The sequence below is a fragment of the Loxodonta africana genome, chromosome 1, assembly GCF_030014295.1.
Source record: "Loxodonta africana isolate mLoxAfr1 chromosome 1, mLoxAfr1.hap2, whole genome shotgun sequence".
Taxonomy (NCBI): Eukaryota; Metazoa; Chordata; class Mammalia; order Proboscidea; family Elephantidae; genus Loxodonta; species Loxodonta africana.
Window position 1 is genome coordinate 191,725,777 of NC_087342.1, and position 16,220 is coordinate 191,741,996.

General features: G+C 38.3%; 1 protein-coding gene across 4 annotated transcripts in view; it reads left to right on the forward strand.

Moving 5' to 3' along the window:
* Positions 1 to 16,220, forward strand: part of NCOA7 (nuclear receptor coactivator 7) — a 189,988-nt gene that overhangs the window by 75,328 nt on the left and 98,440 nt on the right. For all 4 annotated transcript variants that reach the window (XM_064290501.1, XM_064290500.1, XM_010594676.3 and 1 more), the window contains exon 3: positions 3,345 to 3,568. In XM_064290501.1, coding sequence (XP_064146571.1) covers positions 3,345 to 3,568 — 224 coding nt within the window. The remainder of the gene's footprint in view (positions 1 to 3,344; positions 3,569 to 16,220) is intronic.

Below are 16,220 nucleotides of genomic sequence, written 5' to 3' on the forward strand. Positions count from 1 at the left end.
CTTCTTGGAAACTCTATGGGGCAGTTCTACTCTGTCCTATAGGGTCGCTATGAGTCAGAATCGACTCAAAGGCACTGGGTTTGGCTTGGTTTTTTACTCATAGCATCAAATGTTAAATATCATTATTTTCAATCGTTTATCTGTCCTAGATGATTTGCCAAGTACTTTTTAGTTTACCATTTAAATAAGTGTACATTTGGGGTCATTGAAAAAGCTGAGTTGAAATAAGGAGTTTATTGACTGACCTTTTCTTTTTCAGTTAGCCTTAATTTAATGGTAGTAAAACCTTATTGTGAGAATGTCTTATGATAGATAACTGACTTGAAGAGCACAAGAGAAAGTCTGAAAGGTAAAAGCCCTAAAAGTAAATGTTTGAAGAATATTAGCTATACCACATTCATCATTGGTAGTTATTCCTCCTTAAAAAAGGTGTTCAAAATATATTTTCCTTCTTTGAACGGAACGATTTTACAGTGAGCTTCCAGAAACACATCTGATTACCATTTTTAAGGTCAGAACATTGCAGTTATAGATAACCTCCAGAGAAACAAATTTTCATGAGTACTGTAGTCCAAACAAGATATAGCTGATTGTAGAACTATATGTGTTAAATTGTACTCTTACCTGTTCAACTAGTTTGATATTGATATTTTTTAGTAGTTTTTTCTGAAGTAATAACTGTGGCTGTAAGTGTTGACAGTGATGGTTTGTATGGGAAGGGGGGGGGGAAATGAATAAAACAATGTATCCCATTTGTTATTTCCATGTGTGAACATTAGTTTCTAATGAGATGTCCCCAAACAGTGCTTCTATTCATTAAAACACATGCCCTAGATTTGAATGAGTTTAATTACCATGAGGACAATGAAATGAGGACATTTAAATCAACTTAAAGTAGAAAAATTCAAAATAGTAAGAAGCACATCTACCAGGCTGCACAGAACTAATTTTTGACACTGATTTTCTCTCTTCCTAGAACAGATTGTTTTTGAAGAGGACAATGTGGTTCATCTCAAGCATGTTTTTGACCAGCCATTATAATCACCAGGCACAACAAGAGCAGCACACCCATAGCCAGCATTCTGGATACAGAGATCAGCTGTTTGCATAGACAGACCTCCTAAGCAAAGAGATGATCACTGTACTGTATCTAGGATACTGTGTATTGATTTAAGACTCATACAGTAATCTTGATAGAGAGAGAAATTGTTTTATTAGGGGCATTATCTGATTCAACTTTGCAAAGGTCCACCTACTCTTTTATCAGAAAACCAATTTAAAACCTGAAGACAGAAAATGAAAACATGTTTACTGAATATAATTCTTAAGCCTTCAACTTTGTTTGGTTAGTGGTTTTGTTTTGTTATATAACAAAAACCAGAAAACCAAACCCACTGCCATTGAGTTGATTCTGACTCATAGCAGCTCTACAGGACAAAGTAGAACTGCCCCATAGGATTTCCAAGGCTGTAAATCTTTATGGAAGCGGACTGCCACATCATTCTTCTGAAGAGCAGCTAGTGGGTTTGAACAAACAACCTTTTGGTTAGCAGTTGAGCACTTTAACCACTGCACCATCAGGGCTCCTGTTATATAACAAGCAAACAGAAAAGATAGCTAGTGGGAGATGTATTCATTTCTGACTTTTTTTTCAGCTCCTCCTATCTCATAGGCCATATACTCATTTATTAGCCAATAAAAATCTAAGAACTTAGCTGCTACTAACGTCAATGAATAACACAGCCTGATTGAAATACTGTGTTGGAATATGGAACCTTTATCCCAAAAGCTGAGTGCGTTATATTCTTATCATGCTTAATTTTCATGTCATCTTGTGATTGTATTAGGGAATATTTTACTCTTTCTGTTTGTTTTGTGTTGTATGTTGACATGTTTTATCCCAACTGATACTAATAAAAGACACTGTTAGGTAGCTAAAGAAGCCCTGGTGGTGTGCTTGGCTGCTAACCAAAAGGTCAGCAGTTGGAACCAATCAGCCATTTTGTGGGAGAAAGATGTGGCAGTCTACTTCAGCCTTGGAAACCCTATGGGGCAGTTCTGCTCTGTCCCATAGGGTTGCTATGAGTTGAAATCAACTCGACAGCAGTGGGTTTTTGGTGGGTTAGGTAGCTAAGGAAGTATGATTATCACCATTGAATATGTGAAAAAACTGAGCCTCAAGGAGTTAGGTCCCTAGCCTCAAGTCAAGCTTCCACAGGGGACAAAGCCTCAGTTGGGACTTCTCCAGACTGTTAAATTGATTTGTCTAACATCACAGAGCAAAGCTGTGTAAGATAAGCCTTAGTTCTCATATTATCCTACAGATATCTCATTTTTCTCCCTAAATAAGTGCTTATCCGTTACCCAAACTGTAGAGATGCTCAAGAAGATAAAGGAAATAGAAATGGCTAAGACAGTGCTGACTGTGCCTGGATAGAAAGGAAAGGGAAGGTCCTAATTAAAAAAATATACTTACTGTATATCTTCTGAGGCAGAGAAGAATGCCACATATGGTGGAGGCCAAGGCCCTTATTCTCAATAGGTTTATATTCTGGAAAGGTAAAAACATTCTCAGGAAGAAGTAGCAATTACAGAGTGACACAGCAATTAATTACAGAGTGACACAGTAATTGAAAAATATTATGAGTTGTTGGATTTCAGTGAATTGGGATAAACATCTCTTAGGCATCTTTGACTTAGGAGTAAAGAATTGAAAGCATCACATATTCAAATATGTTAACTGATGTATCAGTCAGCTATTATTATCAGTAATCACAATGATAATTGTGTGTTGTCATGGCATTTTCTATCTCAGAAAGTACAGCTCTTTCTGTAGTACTCCTGTCTTATGTAGAAAGAAAACGAATTAGTCAAACTTAAACCAGGCCATACCTTGCCAAACCTTAATACTCAACAGTGTGAGGAAATTATAATGGACTTATTTTCACAAATATGCTTGTCCATCAGTTCAAATGTACCACTGAGAATCAGAAGACCTTTTTTTAAATAATATAACACACCAAACATGGGATTATAGTAGAATAGTTGTATATCTTGATAGGCAGTACTCAGCATAGAAGAACCTAGTTTTTCCTCGGGCCTAGAGCATTTCCCAATAATTTTCTGAGAAATAAGTATTCAGGATATAAAATTGAGGAAAGAATACAGATCTCAACATAAGAACTTTTCAGTGAGAAGAAAAGAAAAAAAAAAGGGCAGTGTAATTTACAACAGTATAAGAAAAATTTTTCCTGTATCAAAGCCAAACAGCATGAAATTAATATAAGTCCTGCTATCAAATCATTTTTCCAATGCTTTTCTTTCTTTTTTTCCTTCATTCCTAGATTGAAGAAGAAAAAACAAGCCAAACAAACTGCAGAGGCACCCTCTGCTACAGCTACAAGGAGTCATACTGGAAAAGAAGATGCTAGTACAGTCATTTTAGAACAAGACAAGTGCAACATTGCTGCGGAAGAGGACGAATATATTACTGATGAGAAAAAAAAGAGAAAGAATAATCAGTTAAAGGAGATCAGACGTACAGAATTAAAGAGATACTATAATATTGGTGAGTGGTGGCAGTAACTGCAGTATTTTTATTTTAAAATGGAATGATTTTTAAAAGATTATAATTTGTAAATGATCATAATAGTAATAGCAAGAGTTGATTGAATAATTTCTGTGTATCCCAGACACTTGCTTTATATACACAACATTGTGTATAGGAATGACAATGGAATAAATGTGTTCGTGAGTCTCGTTCAGCAGTGTTGTCAACATCCAGCAGAGTGCCTAGCACATCGTATGTGCTCGGAAGCATTTGACAAATGAGTAATCACTTTCTCTGTATGAGAAATATTCTGTTTTTCTTAATGTATATAGACACATCCATGGAAGAGTTAATAGAAATGCCTGTGCTTTTTGGCATCAGCTAGGCAATAGAAAATGAAGAAGAAACAACCTGGCACCCCTCGGTTAAAAAAATAGACTTGGGAGTTTTAGTTAAGTGGAATCTCAAAATGAATTCACAGTGTTAACGTAGTTTCTTACAACAGCCATTGCATCCTGAAACTGCGTTACCAGAAGTGGTATATCTGAAATGGTGGAGGCAATAATCTTGCTTCACTGGGCTCATATCTCACACTTATGGTTCCTGTCACACACAAGCCTGGACTGTGTTCAGAAAGGAGTGCAAAGAAAGGGTTTTTGTTGTTAGGTGCCCTTGAGTCTCTTCGAACTTATAACAACCCTAAGTGTAACAGAACAAGATGTTGCCAGATCCTGCACCATCCTCACAATCATTGCAGTGTTTGAACCCATCGTTGCAGCCACCGTGTCAGTCTGTCTTGTTGAGGGTCTTCCGCTGTTTCACTGACCCTCTACCAAGCACCATGTCCTTCTCTAGGGATTGGTCCCTCCTGATAACATGTCCAAAGTACTGAGATGGAGTCTCACCATCCTCAGTTCTAAGGAGCAGGCTGGCTGTACTTTTTCAAAGACAGATTTGTGCATTCTTCTGGCAGCACATGGTGTATTCAATATTCTTCGCCAACACCATAATTCAGATTCATCAAATTGTTCTTCGGTCTCCCTTATTCATTGTCCAGCTTTCACATGCATATGAGATGATTAAAAATCTCATGGCATGAGTCAGGTACACCTTAGTTTTCAAAGTGACATCTTTGCTTTTTAACACTTTAAAGAGGTCTTTTGGAGCAGATTTGCCCAGTGCAGTACATCGTTTGATTTCTTGACTACTGCTTCCACGGGCATTGATTGTGGATCCAAGTAAAATGAAATTCTTGACAACTTCAGTATTTTCTCCATTTATCATGATGTTGGTTATTGGTCTAGTTGTGAGGTGTTTTGTTTCCTTTATGTTTGTGAGGTTTTTTGTTTTCTTCATGTTGAGGTATAATCTGTACGGAAGGCTGTAGTCTTAGATCTTCATCAGTAAGTGCTTCAAGTCCTCTTCTGTTTCAACAAGCAAGGTTGTATGATCTGCATATTGCAAATTGTTAATGAGTCTTCCACCAACCCTGGTGTCACTTTCTTCTTCATATAGCCCAGTTTCTCAGGTTGTTTGTTCAGCATACAGATTGAATAAGTATGGTGAAAGGATATGCTCCTGCTGCAACCTTTTCTGATTTTAAATCGTATAGCATCCCCTTGTTCTGTTTGAACGACTGTTTCTTGGTCTAGGTACACGTTCAGCATGAGCACAGTTAAGTCTTCTGGAATTCCCATTTTTGTAATGTTATCCATAAAATGTTATGATCCACACAGTCAAATGCCTTTGCGTAGTCGATAAAACACAGGTAAACATTTTTTGGATTTCTCAACTTTCAACCAAGATCCATCTGACATCAGCATAGGGTCAACCTGTTGCTATCGAGCCAATTCCGACTCAGAGTGACTCTATAGGACCAAGTAAAAGTGCCCCATGGCATTTCTAAGGCTGTAAATCTTTACGGAAGCAGACTGCCACATCTTTCTCCCGTGGAGCAACTGGTGGGTTCAAACCGCTGACCTTTTGGTTAGCACCGGAGCACTTAAACACTGTGCCACCAGGACTCCAGCAAAGGGTACCAGGAGTCAAAACTTGATGTGGCATACAGGTACAGCATACTTAGGATTGCTAGGCTAAGAAAATCAAGACAAGGAGGGGGCATGCCTCTGAGAAAACAGTAGGTGAAATTTGGCCTTGTAGCAGAGTAATGAGACTTCTTCCTTAGGACCCCAAACTTGGCCCTGGTTACGCCAAAGTTACAGTGAGACAGACTTTTATCTCCATGTTTAGTAGATCTTACTAACAGCTCTTTTGCTGCATTGCTGATGTTACTCCAAGAGAGGCAAATGAAGTACCTGCAGCTGAAAGCATGTGATTTGTAGCATTCCAGTGGGTTAATATGATTACTTTTTTTTTTTTTATATTACATAGCTTAATAAATTTTTTAAAAAATAACTTATTAAGATGATATTTACTAACATAAAAGTAACCATTTTAAACTGAACAGTTCTGTGTCATTTAGGTATACTCACAATGTTATGCAACTACCATATCTAGTTCCAAAACATTTCTACGATTCCAAAGTAAAAGCCTCACCCATTAAACGGTTTCTCCCCATTTCTCCCTACCCCACAGTGGTAATGATAACAGCTGGTTTGGGGCATTTCCTCAGGAGAATCTAGTGCATAGATAAATCCACTAGGTTGGCCAGTGGATTCCAGGGCTGTGTGGTCCTTTCCACATCTTACTTTAGCTGTCAGACACCTTGGCTGGTTTACTTGATCTCACAGGGTCTGATCTGGTGTATCAGATTGCTTTTCCAGGATTGTTTCTACCACCAGGTGGAGCATCAGACCTCAGGTCAAGAGTAATACCAGTTCCAGTTTATGGCTTCTTTCCATGGCTCTAGTCTGAGGAGAAGAGGAAATACTAAATTGGGGAGGAGTGTATCAGCCACTCTAAGGATTTGGACTTTATTCTGTAGTCAGTACAGAGCTGTCGGGGGAACCTGATTTTAAAATGATGAATCTAAGGGCAATGTGAGAGGACTAAGTGTGAAGGCAGGCAGTGCTGGTCAGGGAGTGGAGCAGAGCCCTTGGATACAGGACTGAACCAGAGCAGAAACAGGGGAAGGAGAAAAGGCACATTGAGGAGAGATGTTGCTCGTACAAATAGCAGCATGTGGTGACCAATGCAGTGTGTGAAGGAGTAAAAGAACAGAGTCAAGAATTGACTGACTAGAAAACTCAAAAAGGAGGGAGGAAGATAATGAATTTATGTTTGGAGATGTACAGTTTGAGGTGACTATGAAACATCCAAGTGGATTTGTCTGGAGGGGCCTGGAAATTACTTCTTAGAGGTGTGAGTTGAGTCCATAGGAGTAAATAAAATAATCCAAGGAATACACAGAAGACAATAGAAAAGGTAATGGACTACAAATGATAACGTATTTATAGAAAAAAGACTAGAAGGATATATACCAATATGTCGATGTTTATTTTTCGGAATAGAGAACTGGCAAGGGAGTTTATTTTGTTCTTCATTTTATGGCATGTTTTACATTTTATAGTTATTTTTAATATTGATAATCAGAAGTTATACAGAAATGAATAAGGTAATGGATTAGAAGTAAAAGCCCTGCAAAAAGAAGATCAGGCAAATACAAAGTTCTGTAGCCAAAATATAAGAAAGTGATGATTTTCTGTAGATAGTTATTCTACATCTAAAACATTATTTGCCTGATCTGCATATTTTTCTAAAATAATGTTTTTGCTTGTTGAATTAGCTTTACTTGTGCCTCGCTTAAGCTTTGGGCAATAATTATTTGCTATCGCTGACACTTAGAAGAACACTGTGGTTAAGATACTGATAAAAGATGTTGGGGACATCTTTTCTGACCATAAAGCCATAAAAGTAGAAATCAATAACAGAAGAAGCAAGGGAAAAAAAATCAAAACACTTGGAAACTGAATAACACCTTGCTCAAAAACTACAGGGTTATAGAAGAAATTAAGAACACAATAAAGAAATACACAGAATCAAATGAGAATGAAAACACATCCCTCTAGAAACTTTGGGACACAGCAAAAGCAGTGCTCAGAGGTCAGTTTATAGCAGTAAATGTACACATCCGAAAAGAAGAAAGGGCCAAAATCAAAGCATTAACCCTACAACTCCAATAAATAGAGAGCAGCAAAAGAAGCCCTCAGGCATCAGAAGTGAACAAATAATAAAAATTAGACCAGAATTAAAGGAAATAGAGAATACAAAAACAGCTGAAAGAGTAAACAAGACCAAAAGCTGGTTCTTTGAAAAGATCAACAAAATTGATAAAACACTGGCCAAACTGACAAAAACAAGAGAGGAAGCAAATAACCTGAATAAGAAATGAAACGGGCAATATCACAACAGATGCAACTGAAGTTAAAAAGAATCATAACAGAATACTATGGAAAAATTGTACTCTTACAAATTTGAAGACCTAGAGGAAATGGGGAAATTTCTAGAAACACACTACCTACATAAACTAACACACAGAGGTAGAATAACTAAATAAACCTATAACAAAAGAGATTGAAAAGGTAATTGAAAAACTCCCCAACAACAACAACAAAAAAAACTCTGGCCTTGATGGCTTCAGTGGAGAATTCTACCAAACTTTCAGAGAAAAGTTAACACCACTACTATTAAAGGTATTTCAGAGCACAGAAAAAGATGGAATACTCCCAAACTCATTCTGTAAAGCCAGCATAACCCTGATACCAAAACCAGCTAAAGACACCACAAAAAAGAAAATTACAGACCTATATCCCTCATGAACATAGATGCAAAAATCCTCAACAAAATTACGGCCAATAGAATTCAACAACATATCAAAAAAATAATTCACCGTGACCAAGTGGGATTCATACCTGGTATGCAGGGATGGTTCAACATTAGAAAAACAATCAATGTAATCCATCATATAAATAAAAGACAAGAACCACATGATCTTATCAATTGATGCAGAAAAGGCATTTGACAAAGTCCAACACCTGTTCATGATAAAACTCTCTGCAAAATAGGAATAGAAGGGAAATTCCTCAACTATAGTAAAGGGCATTTATGCAAAGCCAATAGCCAACATCATTCTAAATGGAGAGAGCCTAAAAGCATTCACCTTGAGAAAGGGAACCAGACAAGGATGCCCTTTATCACAGCTCTTATTCAACATTATGTTGGAGTTCCTAGCCAGAGCAATTAAGCTAGAAAAAAAATAAAATGCGTCCAGATTGGTAAGAAAGAAGTAAAAGTATCTCCATTTGTAGATGATATGATCCTATACATGGAAAACCCCAAAGAATTCACAAGAAAACTGCTGAAACTAATAGAAGATTTCAGTAAAGCATCAGGATACAAGGTAAACATACAAAAATCAATTGGGATTCCTCTACACCAACAAAGAGAACTTTGAAGAGGAAATCACCACATCAATACCATTTATAGTAGCCCTCAAGAAGATAAAATACGTAGGAATAAATCTAACCAGAGATGTAAAAGACGTATACAAAGAAACCTACAAGACACTGCTGCTGGAAATCAAGAGAGACCTACGTAAGTGGAAAAACATACCTTGCTCATGGATAGGAAGACTCAACATTGCAAAAACGTCAGTTCTGCCCAAAGCGATCTACAGATACAATGCAGTCCCGATCCATATTCCAGTGGCATTTTTTAATGAAATGGAGAAACAAATCACCAACTTCATATATAAGGGAAAGAGAGCCCAGATAAGTAAAGCATTACTAAAGAAGAGAAAGTGGGAGGCTTCACACTACCTGATTTTAGAACCTACCGCCATGGTAGTCAAAACAGCCTGGTACTGGTACAACAACAGACACACAGACCAATGGAACAGAATTGAGAATCCAGATGTAAATTCATCCACCTATGAGCAGCTAATATTTGACAAAGGCCCAAAGTCCATTAAATGGGGAAAGGACAGTCTTTTTAACAAATGGTGCTGGCATAACTGGATATCTATCTGCAGAAAAATGAAACAAGACCCATACCCCACACCGTGCACAAAAACTAACTCAAAATGGATCAGAGACCTAAATATAAAATCTAAAACGATGAAGATCATGGAAAAAAAACAGGGATAATGCTAGGAGCCCTAATACATGGCATAAACAGAATACAAAACATTGCTAACAAGGCACAGGCACCAGAAGAGAAACTAGATAACTAGGAGCTCCTAAAAATCAAATACTTATGCTCATCAAAGACCACCAGAAGAGTAAAAAGACAACCTACAGATGGAAAAAAATTTTTGGTTATGACATACCTGATCAGGGTCTGATCTCTAAAATCTATAAGTTACTGCAAAACCTCAACAATAAAAAGACAAATAACCCAATTAAATTGGCAAATGATATGAACAGACATTTCACTTAAAAAGACATTCATGCGGCTAACAGATACATGAGGAAATGCTCAAGATCATTAGCCGTTAGAGAAATGCAAATCAAAACTACAATGAGATACCATCTCACCCCAACAAAGCTAGCATTAATCCAAAAAACACAAAATAGTAAATGTTGGAGAGGTTGTAGAGAGACTGGAACACTTATACACTGCTGGTGGGAATATAAAATGGTACAACCACTTTGGAAATCAATTTGGTGCTTCCTTAATCAGCTAGAAATAGAAGTACCATGTGATTCAGCAATCCCACTCCTTGGAATATATCCTAGAGAAATAACAGCAGCCCTCACACCAACAGATGTATGCATACCCATGTTTCTTGAAGCACTGTTCACAATAGCAAAAAGATGGAAACAACCTAGGTGCCCATCAACAGATGAATGGATAAACAAATTTTGGTATAGTCACATAATGGAATACTGCGCAATGATAAAGAACAATGATGAATCCGTAAAACATCTGAAAACATGGAGGAATGTGAAAGGCATTATGCTGAGTGAAATTAGTCATAAAAGGACAGAGATTGTATGGGACCATGATTATGGGAACTCAAGAAGAGGTTTAAACACAGAAGAAAACATTCTTTGATGGTTATGAGGGTGGGAAGGGAGGAAGAGGGGTATTCACTAACTAGGTAGTAGACAAGAATTATCTTAGGTGAAGGGAAGGACAGCACACAATACAGGGGAAGTCAGGACAACTGGACTAAACCAAAAGGTAAGAAGTTTCCTGAGTGCAACCAAACACTTTGAGGGACAGAGTAGCAGGGATGGGGATCTGGGAATCATGGTTTCAGGGGACATTTAAGTCAATTGGCATAACAAAGTTTAATAAGAAAATGTTCTGCATCCCACTTTGGTGAGTGGTGTCTGTGGTCTTAAAAGCTAGCAAACGGCTATCTAAGATGTATCAACTGGTCCCAACCCACCTGACACAAAGAAGAATGAAGAATACCAAAGAGTCAAGGAAAATATTATTAGCACAAGAGACAGAAAAGGCCACCTAAACCAGAGACTCCCATCAGCCTGAGACCAGAAGAACTAGATGGTACCCAGCCACCACCAATGACTGCCCTGACAGGGAACACAGCAGAGAGTCTCTGACGGAACAAATTCTAGTAAAATTCTAGTAAAAAGACCAGACTGAAAGAACCCTGGACAACATAGCCCCTGGACTCCCTGTTAACTCAGAACTAAAACCATTCCTGAAACCAACTCTTCAGACAAAGATTACACTGGACTATAAGACATAAAATGATAAACTCGTGAAGAGCGTGCTTCTTCTTAGTTCAGGTAGATACGTGAGACTAAATGGGCAGTTCCTGTTTGGAGGTGAGATGAGACAGCAGAAAGGGATAGGAAGTTGGTTGAATGGCCATGGGAAATTGGGGTGGAAAGGAGGAGTATGTTATCACCTTACAGAGAGAGCTACTAGGGTCGCCTAGCAATGTGTGTATAAATTTTTATATGAGAAGCTAACCTGAGCTGTAAACTTTCCCTTAAAGCACAATAAAGAATAAAAAAGATTTTGTGGAAAGATTGAGTCCCTAGAATTAGTCACAATTGCCTGATTGTAATGATTTTAAATGTTTTTTAAAATGATTTTAAAATGTTTATTTTGGTTTTGAGGAGGGGGAAGTAGGAGAAAGGAGGTGTGGAGAGTTATATTGAGGCAGGTGGCATCAGATAAATCTAGATCTAGCACTTAGTGTAGCACTTGGCGCACAGTAAGGATCAATTAAAAAAAATTAAAAAGCTTCTTGAATAAACCCTACCATTCTTGTCTTTGTGTTTACTAAGTATATGTTGTCATTAGGTGTGGTCAAGTTGGCTCCAGCTCCTACACACAACAATACGAAACACTGCCGGGTCCTGCGCCATCCTCACAATTGTTGAGCTCATTGTTGCAGCCACTGTGTCAATCCATCTTGTTGAGGGTCTTCTTCTTTTTTGCTGACCCTCTACCAAGCATGACATCCTTTTCCAGGGACTGATCCCTTCTGATAACATGTCCAAAGTATGTGAGATGTAGTGTTGCCATCCTTGCTTCTAAAGAGCATTCTGGTTGTCCTTCTTCTAAGACAGTTTTGTTCATTGTTACTGTTATATAGAACTTCTTTTTCGTTGATGCTGTTTATCTATATTAGGTCTTAAGGAATTTTGGGGGGAATGTCCTAGAGTTCTCTAGAGAAACAGAATCACTAAGACTTACATAAATACACACACACACACACGTGTATATGTATATATAGGAGAGAGGTGGGGGATGAGGGAGAGTGAGAAAGTGCTTGCGTGTGAAAGAGACCGATTAATTTTGAAGAACTAACTCAAGCAATTGTGGGGGATGGCACACCTAAAATCTGTAGGTCAGGTGACAGGCTGGAAACCCAGCAGTCTTGTGTCTCAAGTTGGTAGGTCGGTGGTAGGGGTTGTTGGGGGAGGAATTCTGATAGAATCCTTCCTCCAGAAACCTCCTGGTTTTGCTCTTAAGGCCTTCAACTGATTGAGTAAGGCCCACACACATTATGGAGGGTAATCTGCATTACTGAAGGCCAACTAATTTAAATGTTAATCACATTTAAATATTTATAGCGACATCTAGACCAGTGTTTCACTAAGCAGTTTGACACCCATGCACACCTACTTAAACTGTACTTCATTTCCAAATGAAGACAATAACATATTTCTACCAGACATGATACAACTATCCTGCTTATAATCAAAAATGTACTAACCCCTTCCCCAGAGATGATGCAAAGTCTTTGGGTGGTGTTACTCTTCTCCTTGCTATCCTGTAACATATATACTATGATTTAAAGTTAATACGTCTTAAGTTATGGGCTATGTAAGAAGATAAAGAGATAAGATAGGCAATCACATGAGACACAAACACCTTCACGTCTTTTTCCAATTCACAGAAGTCTATCCACATACCTTTTCCCCATTCCTCCTTGTCACCAATTTTCCAATCACATTCCCCCAGCCTCTGACCATCCAGCCAAACTATTGACTGCATCCCATGAATTGGTATATAGTCACACGTGTGTCTATTTCTCCTTCCAAACAAAATGAACAACCAGGTGCATTGCTCAAAGTTTTGCCTACTGGGAGGATTTCCCTTCACCACTGTCCTACAGTGAAGTCCCAAAAAGGGACTGCAGTGTTGAGCTGTCCACTTTCCAGTGGTACCTGCATATCATGTACAACCATCTGTTAACCAGGCCTAAGTTTTCCCTTTCTCAGTCAGCTGATCATAGGGAACTCCTTATGAGGCCACTGGGGCAGGCTGGGAGGGAGAAGGTAATGTAGCAGGAGTGGGAACCATGGGCACTTAGGCTACTTCCTCATGTAACTCACTGTACCTTCGGGGCCTGCTCAAGCCTGGTCTCTTATATAGCACTTCCATTTGATGATAGAGGCTACTGTGCACTTACAACTTTATAGCTTGGTGGGTGAGACAACACCCATTTTGTGATGGGCAGCTCAGGTTGCATGGTAACTTGGTGGCCTGTGGTTAAGTGTTTAGTCTCTACTAAGTCCCAGTAGCAAGCCAAAAGCTGTTTCTTGAAAGGATGGCAGGGCTTTGTTCCAAATTCCTAAGGGTCTGCACTAAAAGGAGTCTGCCAAATGCTCCAAACAGCTTCTGTATCTGCTACTTAAACTTTAGGCATCACTGGATTTGCTGAATCATGTGGTCCAAGTGGCAGAGCAGCTTGCATGGCAGCCTGGACCTGTTCAAGAGTCTTCTCTTGTTCTGGGCTCCATTCAAAACCAGAGCTTTTCAGGTAATTCAGTAACTGGGCTAGAATAACGCAGCCAGATGAGGACTGTGTTGTCTCAAATCCATAGAGGCCTACCCACATTATGAAGGATAATCTGCTTTACTTAAGGCCAGCTGATTTAGATGCTAATCACATTTAAATACCTGATAACAACATGTAGACTAGTGTTTGACCAAGCCAAGTTGGCACATAAAAATAAACCATCGGAGCAGTTCTACTCTGCACACACTGGGTCTCCGTGAATCAGAATCAACAACAGGTATCAGAGACTCAAAGAAATAAACAGTTAAAAGGACCTTTCATGTGGAAAGAGGATGTCAGGAACTTAATTGTATGTTTTTTGTGTTCTTGGTTTTATTAATCAAAATGTAAAGAAAATGTGAGAGATTGGGGTAAAAAATAAATTGAAGTTAATTATTAGGATAGAAGTGCTTAAGCCATCAAGGAAGTCAGATGATTGCTTCAGTGAAGTCATACCAGTAAAATGTAGATGTTGAACAGGACAAGAATGACAAGTGCCTCAATAATGCAAAGGGAGTGTTTAAGAGAGAAAATGAAATATATGAGAGGCATGAATGAAGAGTCCCAGAGTCAAAGGTGTTCTTAAAGAGGACAAAACAATAGTAATAGAAGCAGTAATCAAAGATAGAAGAAGCTTTCTTGAGCAGAAACTCCTACCTGAGCTTAAAAATCTGAAGAGCTTGTTATATTTAAGCAGCATAAAGGGGAAAACACAGCACTTAGATAAATTAATTGTGGCAGATATTTGCAGGCCATAGATAAAGGGACAGATGTTTTCAAAATAATGTTACCTACAAAGGAGCAAAGAAGAGGTGTGGCATAGACTTTTGTTCATAGCAGTGAACAACAGAGGAATTAAAATGTTATGCAGAGTTTTGAGGCCGAAGTTGTTTTTCAGGCTCAAAGGCAAGGCATTCTCAGATGCACAAGGTTTCAGAAACTATATCGTGTGTGTCATACCTTCCCTGAAACATTTACTGAGAGGGAGAGAGGCATTCTTGTCTAACGAGGCACATGTCAAAGTCTAGTTGTCAACACTGGAAAAAGTATTTTTATAAAAGAATTGGTATGGAACCAAATTAAACATAAAATTAAAAGCATATAATGACCATTGTAATGATGGTTATAAGCATGAATCTAAAAGGCATAAAAATTCTTAAAACCCAAGGTCTAACTAATATCCCCTCCCTGTTAGGTAATAAGTAACTGGCTTTATAATCCTCAGATTAAACTAACAAATACTGAAAAATGGGACTAGAAAAGAAAGCAAAGATAGTAGTAATCCTAAATCTCTTTTACAGAGGAGGAAATCCAATTTTGTATATCCCATGTGTAACCTCCTCTTTGCATTTATTTATATTTTACAATCTGAAGAGCTCAATTTCCTGGCCTCACGTTACTGATGGATTTCAGAACACCTGTGACCTAAAATACACCCGTGCAGTACAGAGAAGTTTCCATCCTTAGAATTTGTCAGCTTCTCAAGCTCCTAGAGGGTCTTCTGGACCATTTTTGGACCTTCATGGACTGTTGTTACTTTTTTTCTCTTCCCTGCTCCGTTTCCAGAGCCCTGGTGGTACAGTGGTTAAAGCACTTGGCTGCTAAACAAAACGTTGACAGTTTGAACCCACCAGCCGCTCTGTGAAAGAAAGATGTAGCAGTCTGCTTCTGTAAAGGTTTATAACCTTGGAAACCTTATGGGGGCAGTTTTACTCTGTCCTGTAGGGTCGCTATGAGTCAGAACGCAATAGCAGTGGGTTTGCTCTGTTTTCAACATTGTCACCATCGACTTCCATCCACTCTGGTTGCAAAAACTAACTTGCTTAAAGTATCAATAATGTGTTATAACCTTGTTCTGTAAAAAATTGTTCTTAGGAGCCCTAATACATGGCATAAACAGTATACAAAACATTACTAACAATGCAGAAGAAAAACTAGATAACTTACATACTGGGAAAAAGTTTTTAGCTATGACATTTCCGATCAGTGCCTGATCTCTAAAATCTATGTGATACTGCAAAAACTCAACTGCAAAAAGTGGTTGTACTGTTTTACATTCCCGCCAGCAGTGTATCAGTGTTCCAGTCTCTCCACAGCCTCCCCAACGTTTATTATTATGTGTTTTTTGGATTAATGCCAGCCTTGTTGGAGTGAGATGGAATCTCATTGTAGTTTTGATTTGCATTTTTCTAATCGCTAATGAACGTGAGCATTTCCTCATGTATCTGTTAGCTACCTGAAAGTCTTCTTTAGTGAAGTGCCTGTTCATATCCCTTGCCAATTTTTTAATTAGGTTGTCTTTTTGTAGTTGAGTTTTTGCAGTATCATGTAGATTTTAGAGATCAGCCGCTGATCAGAGATATCATAGCTAAAAACTTTTCCCAATCTGTAGGTAATCTTTTTACTCTTTTGGTGAAGTCTTTGGATGGGCATAGGTGTTTG